This window comes from Rhinolophus hipposideros (genome assembly GCF_964194185.1).
Source record: "Rhinolophus hipposideros genome assembly, chromosome: 3".
NCBI classification, from domain to species: Eukaryota; Metazoa; Chordata; class Mammalia; order Chiroptera; family Rhinolophidae; genus Rhinolophus; species Rhinolophus hipposideros.
This window is the reverse complement of record NC_138049.1, coordinates 104,611,454-104,623,794: the sequence shown is the minus strand read 5'-3', so window position 1 is coordinate 104,623,794 and position 12,341 is coordinate 104,611,454. Positions and strand designations below refer to the sequence as shown.

The 12,341-nt window shown below is 56.1% G+C and overlaps 1 protein-coding gene across 1 annotated transcript in view; it reads right to left on the bottom strand.

Annotated features, from left to right (window-relative positions):
• Positions 1-116: 116 nt before the first annotated feature.
• Positions 117-12,341, bottom strand: part of GRM4 (glutamate metabotropic receptor 4) — a 118,372-nt gene continuing 106,147 nt past the window's right edge. Inside the window, exons 10-11 of the mRNA XM_081044661.1 lie at positions 7,961-8,207; positions 117-1,121 (exon numbers count right to left, since the gene is read on the bottom strand). Of these exons, the coding sequence (XP_080900787.1) occupies positions 1,072-1,121; positions 7,961-8,207 (297 nt within the window). The 3' untranslated portion in view covers positions 117-1,071. The remainder of the gene's footprint in view (positions 1,122-7,960; positions 8,208-12,341) is intronic.

Sequence of the window (12,341 nt, the reverse complement as noted above, 5' to 3'; positions counted from 1 at the left end):
TGGAGCAGCCTCCACCATCCCCAAGCCCTAGGTCTCCGTCACCCAACTCCTCCCTCCCTCTTAGGCCCTCTGGCTGCAGGTTGGGCCTGAGGTCCAACTGCCAGACTCTCAGTGGATGTGGAGCCAGGGTGCAAAACCATGTGTTTATTAGAAATGTTCTTGGTATAAAAACAATCATGCGCTACACATTGTCGTCAATAACCATCACCAAACACCCAGGCACTGAACTCCGTGTCGTCAGCAGGAGGGGCAGGCGGGCAGGACACACAGCAGACGGGCAGGGGCAGGCGGGCAGGCTGCGGGCCACAGGGACACACATAGAGGCCACCAGGAGGACGCAGCACTTTGCAACACACTCAAGATTTGTTTTTGTTTGGCTTTTTTGTGTTTTGATTTTTTTTTTTCCTTTTTTCTCTTTTGAGACATGTAAGAGTTGGTGAGCTGGGGAAGGGTAGCAGGGAGAGGAAAGCAGAGGCTGGACGCAAATGAAGGTGGGGAGGGGACTGAGGACAGGAAAGAAAAATGCATGAGAGGAGAAACCCAAGTGGAGCACAGGAGGAAAACAGGAGAGACCTGGAGACAGAGAGTTCATGAGCGAGAGGAGGCAGAGGCAGAAAGAAAGAAGATACAGAAAAAGCAGAGCGCGCAGACAGAGACAAAGAGAAAAGAAGGTGATACAAAGAGATAAGAGAAAACAAAGACAGGGATGGAGACAGACAGAGAAGGTCACCACTGAGACAGGCAGAGACAGAGGGAGAGAGGAAAAACCAGCGCTGGGGCCCACGCAACCTGAGCCCCTGTGATTTGGGGCCAGGAAGGGCCCTAGTCCAAGACGCAGGTCTTGGGGTGGCTGAAGCTACCCCATCCCCTCCTCCTCCTCCTGTCGCTCTCCCGGCTTGCCCAGGCTACCCAGCAGTGACCGCTGGGGTTCTGCTGTCCTCAGCACCAAGCCACATTCGTGGGCGCCCATGGGTAGGCAGGACATCAGCTGGGCCCCTGGGAGTGGCCCTGGCTCCACACACCATCCACAGAGGTCTCCATTTTTCCTCCTCCGTTTGCTCCAGCGCCTAGCTAGAGTGCATGGTTGCTGTAGGTGACGTAGGTCTGTTTGGTGGCCAGCACTGGAAGGAGAGAGACCAGGGATACCCAGGAGTTAGGGGCTGGCTGCCTCAAACCCCCTGCATGAAGTCCAGGCCCCTGAACTGAGCAGTCCACACACCCCCATCTGTGCGCCGGCCCCACCCTGCCCATCCACTGCTTCCTCCCTGCACTGGGTCCAGCCTTCCAGTCTGTCCTTCCCACCTCCACACCGTGGCTCAGGTGGGGCTGCTTGCCTGGAGTGCCCTTCCCTCTTCACCTGTCACTCCAGATAGGACCCCTCCTTTGAGCACTCCTGCCCAAACCCCACCCTGCCATGAGGGTCTCCCCCCACAGAGCCCCTACTGCCTCCTGACTCCACCACATAAGAGGATCACTTTTTACTTGTGACGTAATGCTAGAATCTTCAAACAGTTGACTCTTGAACAACACGATTTGAACTTCGCAGGTCCATTTATACATACTTTGTTCTTTTTCCAGTAAACATCTGCTCTGTTTTTGATCTGCGGTTGGGAGTCTGAGCTGTCAGAGCGCACTGTGTGCACTGATTATAGCATTTTGTACAGGGGCCTTCAGCATCCACGGTGGGTCCTGGAACCAAGGCCCCATGATACCAAGGGACAACCTACATTTTGGGGGAGTCAAAAGTGATACGTGGAGTTTTCCACTGTATAGGGCATGCGGCACCCCTAACCCCCGGGTTGTTTAAGGGCCAACTATATTATCAAAGGGTAGTTTTCAGAAGCTCAACAGCACACATTCTGGAAGAGCATATGCCAAGAATATACAGAGACTAGCAATCTAGAGGAAGTGAGTGGGGAATGGGGACAGAGGAAATAAATAATGGAACCCGAGAGGAGGCTTAAGAAGCTAGAAACTGCGGCGTGTGACTGACTCAGCCTTCTCCCCAGGCTCAAAGGAAATGGAAGTTCTCAGGCCCCCGGCCCTCTGTGCAGCCACTCTTCCCATTTCTGAGTGTCCCTGTCTCACCTCAGCCTTGAGTCTCCATTATCTGAACCCGTCACTCAGCTCACCCACCACTGGGACTGGGGCTGCTTGTCTGGGTAGCCCCCATTTCCCAGCCACAACCTTCTTCTCCCACTCCCACCTGGGTGACATCAGCTCTTATGGGCAGCATGAGTGCTCCCCCAACCTCCACCCCTCCAAGGTTCAGACCTCACAGCAACCTAGTGAGGAGGCTAGATAAGTGACACCCTCATTGCAAAATGAGGAACTGAGGTCAGAAGGGTGAGGAGGCTAGCCAGGTCCTTGGTGTTGTACTGTCCTGCCTGGGGGACAGCTCATTGGAGAGCAATCAGGGCAGAATTGCTTCCTAGGGTAGGGGCTGCTTTGCTGGAGTCAAGTGAGGAGGCTGGATGGAAGAAAATCATGGTGCCCTTTGTCATAAACCTTCCCTGACCGTCCAGCAGGATCCTGCCAGCTCAGGAAAGGAGGCACTTCTGCTGGGCCAGCCAGGGGTGTCTGGCCTGGCAAAGAGGACATTGAGGGGAGCAGTGTGATGGGCTGCACACTATCCCCCCAGTCCTCTTTCCCGTTTTTGTTGGGCTCAGGACTGCCAAAGTTAAGGACTACGTTTCCCAGCTTCCCTTGCAGCTACGTGTGGCCCTGCATGACCACATTCCTGCTGACACGTGCACGGAAGGGCTGTGTGCAACTTCCATGTCATTTGATTAAAACGAGCTATTTCCTCTGTACCTCCTCCCTTTGCCTTCCATGGGTAGAACAGACATTGAGGGCAATCAGCCTCGGCCATGAAAACCAGGACCACCCTCCAGGTGTTGACAGAGCAACAAAATGGAGGGAACCTGGGTCCCCGCTCCTGCCACCCACTGTGTACTATTGTATCAGAGAGAAACAAACATCTATCTGATTGAGCCACTCTGCTCTGGGGCCTATTTGTCATCGCAGTGTAACCGGAAGCCCACTATGTCCCCCTTTCAGGGCTCCTTCGAGTGTGGGAAGAAGCAGTGCTGGGATGGGGTGAGCAGAGGGCACACTGTGGCCCAGGGCAGAGGCACGAGGATCAGAGAGCCGCTGAGCTAAAGGAGGAAATTTCTCCTGGCCAGAGCTGAGAGTGGACTGGCTGGAAATAGTCAAGCAGAAGACGCTGGCTGGGCAGCACCAAGGAAGTTTCCAGTTTTAGGTGCCACCCAGACAGGTGCTAATGGAAGGAAATGGGGAGAATAAGAACACAGCACAGCCCCTTGTAGTGTACAAAGAATTCCCACCTTCACTTCTAAAATGACCCATGCCCCTCCAGGGTGCTGGGTGACCAAGAGGGAGGAAGGACCACAGGACAGTCAGTTTTGATGGGGCAGCATCCAGGAGGGGCCTGGGCAGGGGTGCACTTGGGGAGGGGAGCAGAGTGACTGAAGACTGGGACCCAGGGGTGACAGAGCTGCTGAAGGGGAGGTGGGAGGACATGCAGATCAGCACTCTAGAGACAGGAGCCTCAGACTCCCTGTGACGTCAGGCAGTGCCTTTCCTGCCCTGCTAGACCTCAGTTCCCCAGCCTGTAACACAAGAGGGGTGGCCCTTTTTACCTAGACTTCTTTTCCTAAGGAGCCCCCACCCCCACAACTCTACCCCACCCTATCTCCCACCAGCAGAAAAAGGGCCAGCAGCCAGCTCTGAATCCCACGCCTGTAGGCCAGGCTAGTGAGAATCAGCTCCCCAGGGCTCCATCACCCCCTGGGTGAACTGATAAAATTGAGTTTCCAAACCTGTAAACCTGTCAGCAGCTCCCGGCCCTGAGGTGAGGGAAAACCTCAGCAGCAGCAGCAGCACCAGCAAAATCTCCACTAACTGCAGGGAAACGGGAGCCCGAGAGCTGCTGCTGAGGTACCATGGCCAGGTCAGGGACAAGAGAAAGTGGTGGGAGGTTAGGGACATTTGGGCCCCTGTTGTTCCTCTAAGATCAGAGCTGTCTCCAATAGAAAATCCAACCCGGGGCTCCAGAACCTGGAAGTGCATTCAGCCCTCAGCTATAAGCCAGAGGCCCCAGAGGCCCTCAGCAGAGCCTCAGTGTCACCATCTGGAAAATGGGAGCAATGAGTGCCCGGGGACCCCCAAGAGCTAACTGTGAGGAACAAAAGGAAGGGTCTGGCCAGGAATCAGGAGACTTGGAATCCGGTCCTACCCTCACCAGTACAGCGGATCTCAGCACCTGTCATGTGGCCCTTCCAATAAACTGAACCTCTTGGAGCCTCAATTCTCTCATCTGTAAAATGGGATAATAATTAACCCTTGGCTGGCTCTCAGCTACGAGGTGGATGGAAATACTCTTTAAACCTTGCAAAATGCCGGCAAAGGAGCAGCGCTGAAATAACTACAGCGATGAGGAGAGGATGGGGGAGTGACTCCCCAGGGCATCCTCAGTATGAGGGGAAGGGACAAGGGGGTGTGAGCAGAGGGCCTCAAACCCATCCCCTGCTGGTGACAGGCCCTCGCTGCTAGTGTTCAGGCTCCACAACCTCAGAGAACAATTAGCTGGGCAGCTGCAGGCAGGAGCTGACAACCCCATTTGTTGCCCCCATGTCTCCTCACCCAATCTGCCTGCAATCGGGGCCCTGAATTATTTATTCTGTTGTTTGTTTAAAGATACGTGGCCTGCCAGTGACAAAGTGAAAAATGTCCCTACTCCACAGGAGTGACACCTCCCCACTCCTCCCACTCACACCCCCTTCAGTCTGGCTGTCCCTGGAATTAATCACCCGGCTCCTGCCTAGTACCTCCATGGCCCCTGTTGTCACTGAGCTGGGACACAGAGGGGGAAAGGAGCCCTGGCCTCTGGCCCTCGCTTCAGGGGGCAAGTGGGCAGCTCTCATCCTTCCCTTGAAGGAAGCAGGGGGCTGTGAACATTGGGGTTTCCCTTGCCATGCCTCCACCCCCGTCCTTGTCTAGCGGGGATGGGGCTAAGTCTGCCCTTTCTGATTCCCTCGCCTGTCACAGCACCATGAGCGTCACCTTTGGGGTCAGGGTGTCACCTCCAGTTAGACACCGGTGAGGGCTAATGCCCCACTCACTCACGTGCCCTAGAGCACAGCTGGTTTGATAGACCTGTTCCTGCACCAGCAGAGAATGACCTGGGGGGTGGCCTGGGAAGGGGAAGTCTCTGTGGAAAGGAGGAAAACAAAGTCAGGAGTAGGGGGCAGAGAGCAGGGACACACAGGGCCTGGGTAGGGGCTGCATTTGGGTATACACGAAAGGCCAGCGGTGGGGTGTCCTGTGAGGACACTCTGTCCCTTCTAATTTCAGAGTCCCAGGGCTGTAGGTGCAGGGAAACTGGTGCTCTGGGAGGAGAAACAGGACTGCAGAGAGCCAGAGGTCATCTGGTGGAGAGTGGTGGTGTTAACATAGCCATTGGAGGGGTCTATCAAAGGAGAGGGTACTCCAAAGGCCAGGTATAGTGCTCAGCAGAGAGCAAGGACAGAGAGAACATATGAAGTCAGGGTCCAGGGAAAGACACGGTGTGGGGCCAGCCAGCCACCACCTTGCTGTGTGACCTCACGAGAGTCACTCACCCTCTCAGGGCCTCAGGTGGGAATCAAGGAGCCTCATTGGACTGCTGTGAAGATCATTCAAGTGAAAAATCCTGTTTGGATGTAGGAAGAAACTGTCCTTCCCATATGTGATATTGTCTCAACATGTGGGACCTGTGCTGAGAATGGAGGGGACGATGCCTCCCCCAGAGCCCTGAGATGGAGACCCTTTAAGAGGTACTGCCCCAGCCCAAATGCACCAGAAGGGAAAAATCTCCTGTTTCCCTTGGACTCTTGGTGGATGACAATGGCTCCCCTTGGAGCTAGTACTCTGGGCCTTCACAGTCTAGTTCACGTCCCTCCTGCGGCCATCGATACTTCTAGCCTTTCCCCCAGTACTAGAGGGAGAAGGCAGAGTGCTCACTCCTAGGTCCCACGAGGATCTGATGTCCCCCAAGACTCAGAGTGTGGGGAGGCAGGAGAAGCTGCCGTTTAAACCATGTGGTTGCTTACAGGTGTCCAGAGCAGGAGCCAAGGTCTGCAGTGGGGCAGGGTGACATGGTGACCCCTCAACCCTCCCCACCCTGAAGTAGCTGGAAGGGAGGCCCATGGAGGCCCCCACCCACCCTACAGGTGGCAGTTCTGTGGCTCATCCCAGGACAGAGGCCACTGTCTGTCCGAGAAGGCAGAGGGCAGTGGGAATAGCAGGAGGTCAGGTCTGGCCCGGCCACCTGATGGCTGTGTGACCTAGGTGACTCCCTGGTCTTTCTGGGCCTCCTTTTCCTCCTCCATGCAGACGACAAAAAATACCTGCTTTCAAGGTTGCTGTGAGAATGAAAACTGGTACCTGGCAGGTGTGGCACACAGGGTTCAAGAAATGGTCACCACTACGACGTCTGACAATTAAATTCGTGAACTTATTGCAACGATTCTGCTAACCTTGTTTTATTTCAGAGGGACTATTCATTATGAATTTGTACCAACTGGATAAACAGTTAACCAAACTTACTATTTGGAAGTGCTGAAAAGGCTGCATGATAAAGTTAGATGACGTGAACTTTTCGCCAACAATTCATGGCGAATTGTTGCAAAAAATTGCATCACGACAATGCCCCAGCTCACTCGGCACTGTCTGTGAGGGAGTTTTCAGCCAGTAAACAAATAACTGTATTGAAACACCCTCCCTACTCACCTGATCTGGCCCCTAATGACTTCTTTCTTTACCCGAAGATAAAGGAAATATTGAAAGGAAGACATTTTGATGACATTCAAGACATCAAGGGTGATACAATGACAGCTCTGATGGCCATTCCAGAAAAAGAGTTCCAGAATTGCTTTCAAGGGTGGACTAGGTGCTGGCGTCAGTGCATAGCTTTCCTAGGGGAGGACTTCGAAGGTGACCGGAGTGATATTCAGCAATGAGGTACGTGGCACTTTTTCTAGGATGAGTTCGCAAATGTAATTGTCCGACCTCGTATCACTGGTCCCCTTGAGGCCTGACCCGTCCCTCACATGCCCTGCCTCTCTCTCCCACTCTCCACCTCTTCTCCTCACACAGAGGGCTGACTCCAGGGGAACCAGGGAAGTTGGCAAAGACGGTGGCTCTGCTCCTCCCCGTGCACACACCTGAACCAGCCTGAGGGATCTGTCCTACCCAGGCGTGGACCTTGGCCCTGTCCCTCAGAGGCCGAGTTCCCTGCCTCCTTCTCTCACCAGGCCATTTCAAAGCACGACCTCTACAGCTGATATCTCCTGTGTCAAACCCCTGGGGCCACCCTGCTATTTGAGAACTGCAGCTCCTGGAGCCCCCACCCCCACCCCCCACCCCACCCCTCACTTACTCATCCCAGTCTATGTCCTGAGTCTCCATCTCTAGGGTCCTGCTAGGGGGTGGCTGGGCTGGTGCCAGGGTCACAGCTCCCAGGTTAACAAAGGGCCAGAGAACAGGGGCCTTCTAGACTACAGCTTCTCCCAGAAGGACTGAAAGGTCACAGGCCCAGATGTGGGTTCCAGGGCAGAAAAATCCCGGGGTATCACACTGGTACATGAACCAGGCCCTCCATGGCCTTCCCCCTAATTGGGGCAGAGTCCCTGGAAGGGCGTGGCTAGGGCGGGCATGGCGGAGGGACCTGGAGGATTGGCAAGTGGGGCAGAGGGGCACTACCCTGCATCGGCAAGGTGCTCCCAGAGCTCCCTCTGGGTGGGCAGCTGCTTACCGGCGGGGGGCCGGGTGGGGTGGGGGTAGTTCTCCCAGAGTCCCAACAGGACCTGGCTAGGGGTGAGGGTGGGGAGCTGTCCCTCTCCACGGAGGGGGCGGGGCCTGGGCGGGCCCAGAGGGAGGGGGCGGGGCAGGCACTCACCTGGGGCCTCGAGGTTCTCGCAGAGCTCAGACTTGGCCTCCCCATTGGGCCGGAAGTTGCCCTTTTGCGTGAACTTGTTGGACATGGTGGCGGCGGTGACGACAGCTTTGAGGCTGCGCTTGCGCTTGGGTACGTTCTGCTCCGGGTGGAAGAGGATGATGTAGACCTTGGGCATGTAGAGCATCCCCAGGGACACGGAAGCACTCAGACTCACTGAGACCGTCAGCGTCGTCGTCTGGATGTACAGCTGGGGACGGGCCGCGGGAGGCGTTAGCGCGGGCTCCGCCCGGGCCTCTCACGCCCTGACCCTCCACTCACCCCAGAGGCAGACACAGCAGGGACAGACTCAGGGACCAGCCTGTGTCCCCCGGGCTTTGGGCAGAGTGGAGTCGTGGTATAGAGCTGGGACTTTAGACCGGAATCCCCGAGTTCAAATCCTCACGCCACCACTTGTAGCTACGTGATCTTTGACAAGTCCCATCACTGTGCCTCAGGTTCTTCACCTATATGGGCATGATAATTACAGTACCGTACTTCCCTCACAGGCCTGTTGTGAGGATGAAAAGACTGATAAACGGTAAATTATATAAAACCACCTCGGGCACACGGAAAGTACACAGAAGTGTTTCCCGCTGTTACGTGCTGTCTGGAGGAGGCACCAGCCCTGAGGAGGGGTCCTGACGGGACTGTACCTGACCCTTCTCAGGAGCAGCCCCCTGCACAGGGCTGGGAGTGACATGAACGCCTGTGGGGGCTCTGCCACAGCCCCTCAACCAGGCCCCCCTCCAGTGGCTGCCCCCCGACGTGCCACCCTGTGCAGAGCAGGCCACTGGCATGGGAGCCACAGCGCCCAGCGTGAGGCGGCAGCGGCAGCACAGTCAAAGCTCATTTCACGCTCGCTCGCCAGCACTAACGGTGACAGATGTTTAGCAAAATGAAAGTCCATTAATCTGGGTGTCGGATAATCCATTCTTCAATAGTGGGGCCTTCCAGGCAGGGCCTGACAATTCCCTCCGACTCCACCTGGGATTCCCCTCCTCGTGTCTCCCTCCCAGTCCCCCAGAGCTCAGCAGCCCCTCTGGCTGCCCTCAGCCGGGGTGGGGCCCAAGGAAGCTCAGGCTGTGGTCCCCAGGTCGGGACACGGGGAAGCATGATGCTCTGTCCATGAAATCTGCTATTTCAGGCCCCCTCCCCTGTGGCCTGGCTGATGTGCCACGTCCTCTTGGAAGTTTCCCTGGCCCAAGCTCTATCCAACACCCCGTGACACTCTTCATTCCTTGCACCCAGACCAGCAGCGGGGGACATGATCTGCCTTGCTTCCTAAGGTCCCAGGGGCCCTGGCTTCATCTGGTAGCCCCTGAGGGTGGGGGCAGGTCTTTGTTCTCATGGTCCTCCCTATCTCCTGCTCCTCTCCATAAATACCTCATGACCTGGAACGGAAGGCCTTCATTCCAGCCACCCTTCCTCAAGTTTCCCACCTTTGGGAGAAGGGCTGGAAAAGCTCTGCAGTCTGACAGGAGAGAGCTGTGTGACCCTGGAGAAGTCTCATCCCTCTCTTCCCTCAGTTTTCTCATCTGTGCAATGGGATGATAGCGCCTACCTCACCCAAACAATGATGTTATTACCCAAGCACAGACTGTGAAGCCACATAAAAGTTGGGGAAGGACACTAGGAGTGTGGAGAGGCTGTTCCATTTCCCACTGTTTGGAAAAATGTCACAGACCCAGGGGAAAGAGGGCCTGTTCCCCAGTGAGCACACAGCCCTCCTCACACAGACAGCCACCTCAGTCTTCACACGAAAACCACACTCTCACCCACGGCAGGGAGCTGCCTCGCAGCTAGGGGATGAGGAAAGGTCATGACAAGCCAGTGGGAGGGGGCTGGTGGCCAGGAGAGGAGGAGGGGAGGGGAGGGGGCTCCAGAGCATCACAATAGACTCTTGGATGAAACAGTAGAAGTCTGGATAACAAGAATACACCTGTTAGCTGGGTCTTCCCATTGGACTGGGAGTTCCCTGGGGACAGGGTGTCTCCTTCATTAGATAGGGGTTCCCTAGGGGCAGGGGCAGTCTCTCCTTTTATACTGGGGCTTCTTGGGTATAGGGATCATGTTTCCTTCTTAGGCCCTTTGTCCCCACCTTGTAATGGGGGGTACAATTGGGCCCATATGGAGATGGCGGGATGGGGATAGAGGCCTCCCTCTCTGGGCAGAGCCCTGAGTGAGCCCTACAGTGGACACAGACTTGTGTTGGGGACCAGGGGCCTGGGTTCAATTCCACGCTGCCCTGACCCAGTGTGGGACGCTTAGCCCCTCCAATACCACAGGCAGAGTGAGCCCTGGGCACGCGAGCTGGGCAGTCACACAGAGGCCTGTGCTGAGACGGGCCCACGCTTGGTTTAATGTCCTGCTGCTGCCATCTTGAATCCTGAATAATTCTTTAACAAGAGCCCTTCGTTTTCATTTTGTGCTGCGCCCTGAAAACTCTGGAGTTCTCATAAGCATGGCACAGTCCTTGGTGTTTTGTCCTAGTCTGCTTTCCAGCTTAGGAGCCTTTCTGCCAACATAAGACAAGGAGGGGTGTAGTACGCAGAGCAAACCGAGGCAAAGCAGTCCCCACCTGCTGCTGCCCCTCTCCCAGCATGGGCCCTGGGCTCCTCCAGCCATCCCAGGCTGTGGGTGGCCTGCCCTTTGCACAGCAGAAGTGGGGCTGTGTATACCCGGTCCCTTTCCTTGACCCAGGGTCTGGAATTCCCAGCCCACCACGGGCTTGGGCACTGTTCCGGAGCCCCCTGTGTGAAGGTGCACGTTGCCAGCAGGAGGTGGTAGCATGTTAGCCCTACTGGAGAAGCAGGGGTCGTCTAGAGCCTCTAGAACACACCGGGCACTCCTACAGAGAGAAGACCCTGGATGCAGGTCTTAAAAAGAGGCAGAAAGAGAGGCCACGTTCAGGATGTGATTTCACCTCCACTCCCATCCACCCATCTCCCGTTCCAGAGGTGCCCGAACTGCTGCCATTCCACTCCCGTCTGTGGTCAGGCCCTTGCTGTACTCCATTCTCTGTAAGGAATCCTGCGTTAGGCCTCACAAGTCAGTGTTCTCCGGGGGAAGGAGGCGGTCAGGCCTGGGTCTGACAGGGAGGACAGAGATCACCTTGGGGTGCGGTGAAGGGCACAGAAAGGAGCTGCTGTGGCAGTGGGTGATGGAGTCGCTGTTTCTGTGCAAGGCCTGGTGGAGACAGAGTGCTAGGGGCCCTGGTGGGGGCCACGGAGTTCTGCCTGCTCTGGGCTACTTCCCAGACTGATCCCGTGGGCACTGAGATCCTCAGGGTCTATATAAACCAGACAAGTGAACTTCACAACCTGGCGGGCCTCTGTGGCCACGTCCTGCCCAAGCCCGGCTGAGCAGTAACCCCACTCGGTGCAGAAGCCCCGCTCCAGTCGGCTCAGAGTAAAGCTGCCCGGCTGCAGCGGGAAGCCCTGGAAATCCAGGCTAAGGCTGGGAAATCCAGCCACATGCTCACCAGAGCTCACAACAGCTCCACTCTGCAGCACCGCCTGCACCCTGGGGGGAGGGGCACGTGTGCACACATGCACGCCCACAAACACACCCCTGTATACACGTGCATTTCTGCATTCACACACACAACTCACCACCGCACAATCATCCCTGACTCACACACACACATTCACCCCTTCAAGCACCTGGTTCACACACATCTGCATGCATGCCTGAGCACATATACCCGCACACACTCACACTTGCACTCACACATCTGCACATACACTGCTGGGTACACACACCTAATCTGCACACACACACACACACCGCATCCATGAACCCCCCGCCTGCCCAAATGTGCACACACATATGCCCACATGCACTCACATAGACACACACCGCCCATCCTCCACTGAACATGCACGAAAAAGCACACACACATCTGCAAACACACCCTCTGTACCCACACCACAACTCCTCACAACAGCCCTACTCCATTCCATCCACACCTGCAAGGACGAGGAGACACACACACCCCTGGCAGCCAGGCCTGCAGCTTCCACTGGGCCATGCTGCAGCTCTGACGTGACACAGAACAGATCCAGCCCCAGGGTGGCCTGAGCCTCTAAGAAGCCTGTGGTCTGACCTGGCAGGGACTTCAGAGCTCTTTTCCGCCACCCCTTCCTCATGCAGAAGCCCAGGGAAGGAGGGGGCACGTCCCGCATCCCACCATCAGCGGGAGAGCTGGGTCATGTGGCCAGCTCTTCATATGGGTGTGAAGCCAGCCGGCTATGTGACCTGGAACAAGGCCCTGCTCCTCTCTGGGCCTCAGAAGAGATTACCTCAGAGTCTCCTTTCCATAATCATGCTGAAGAGAGCCTCC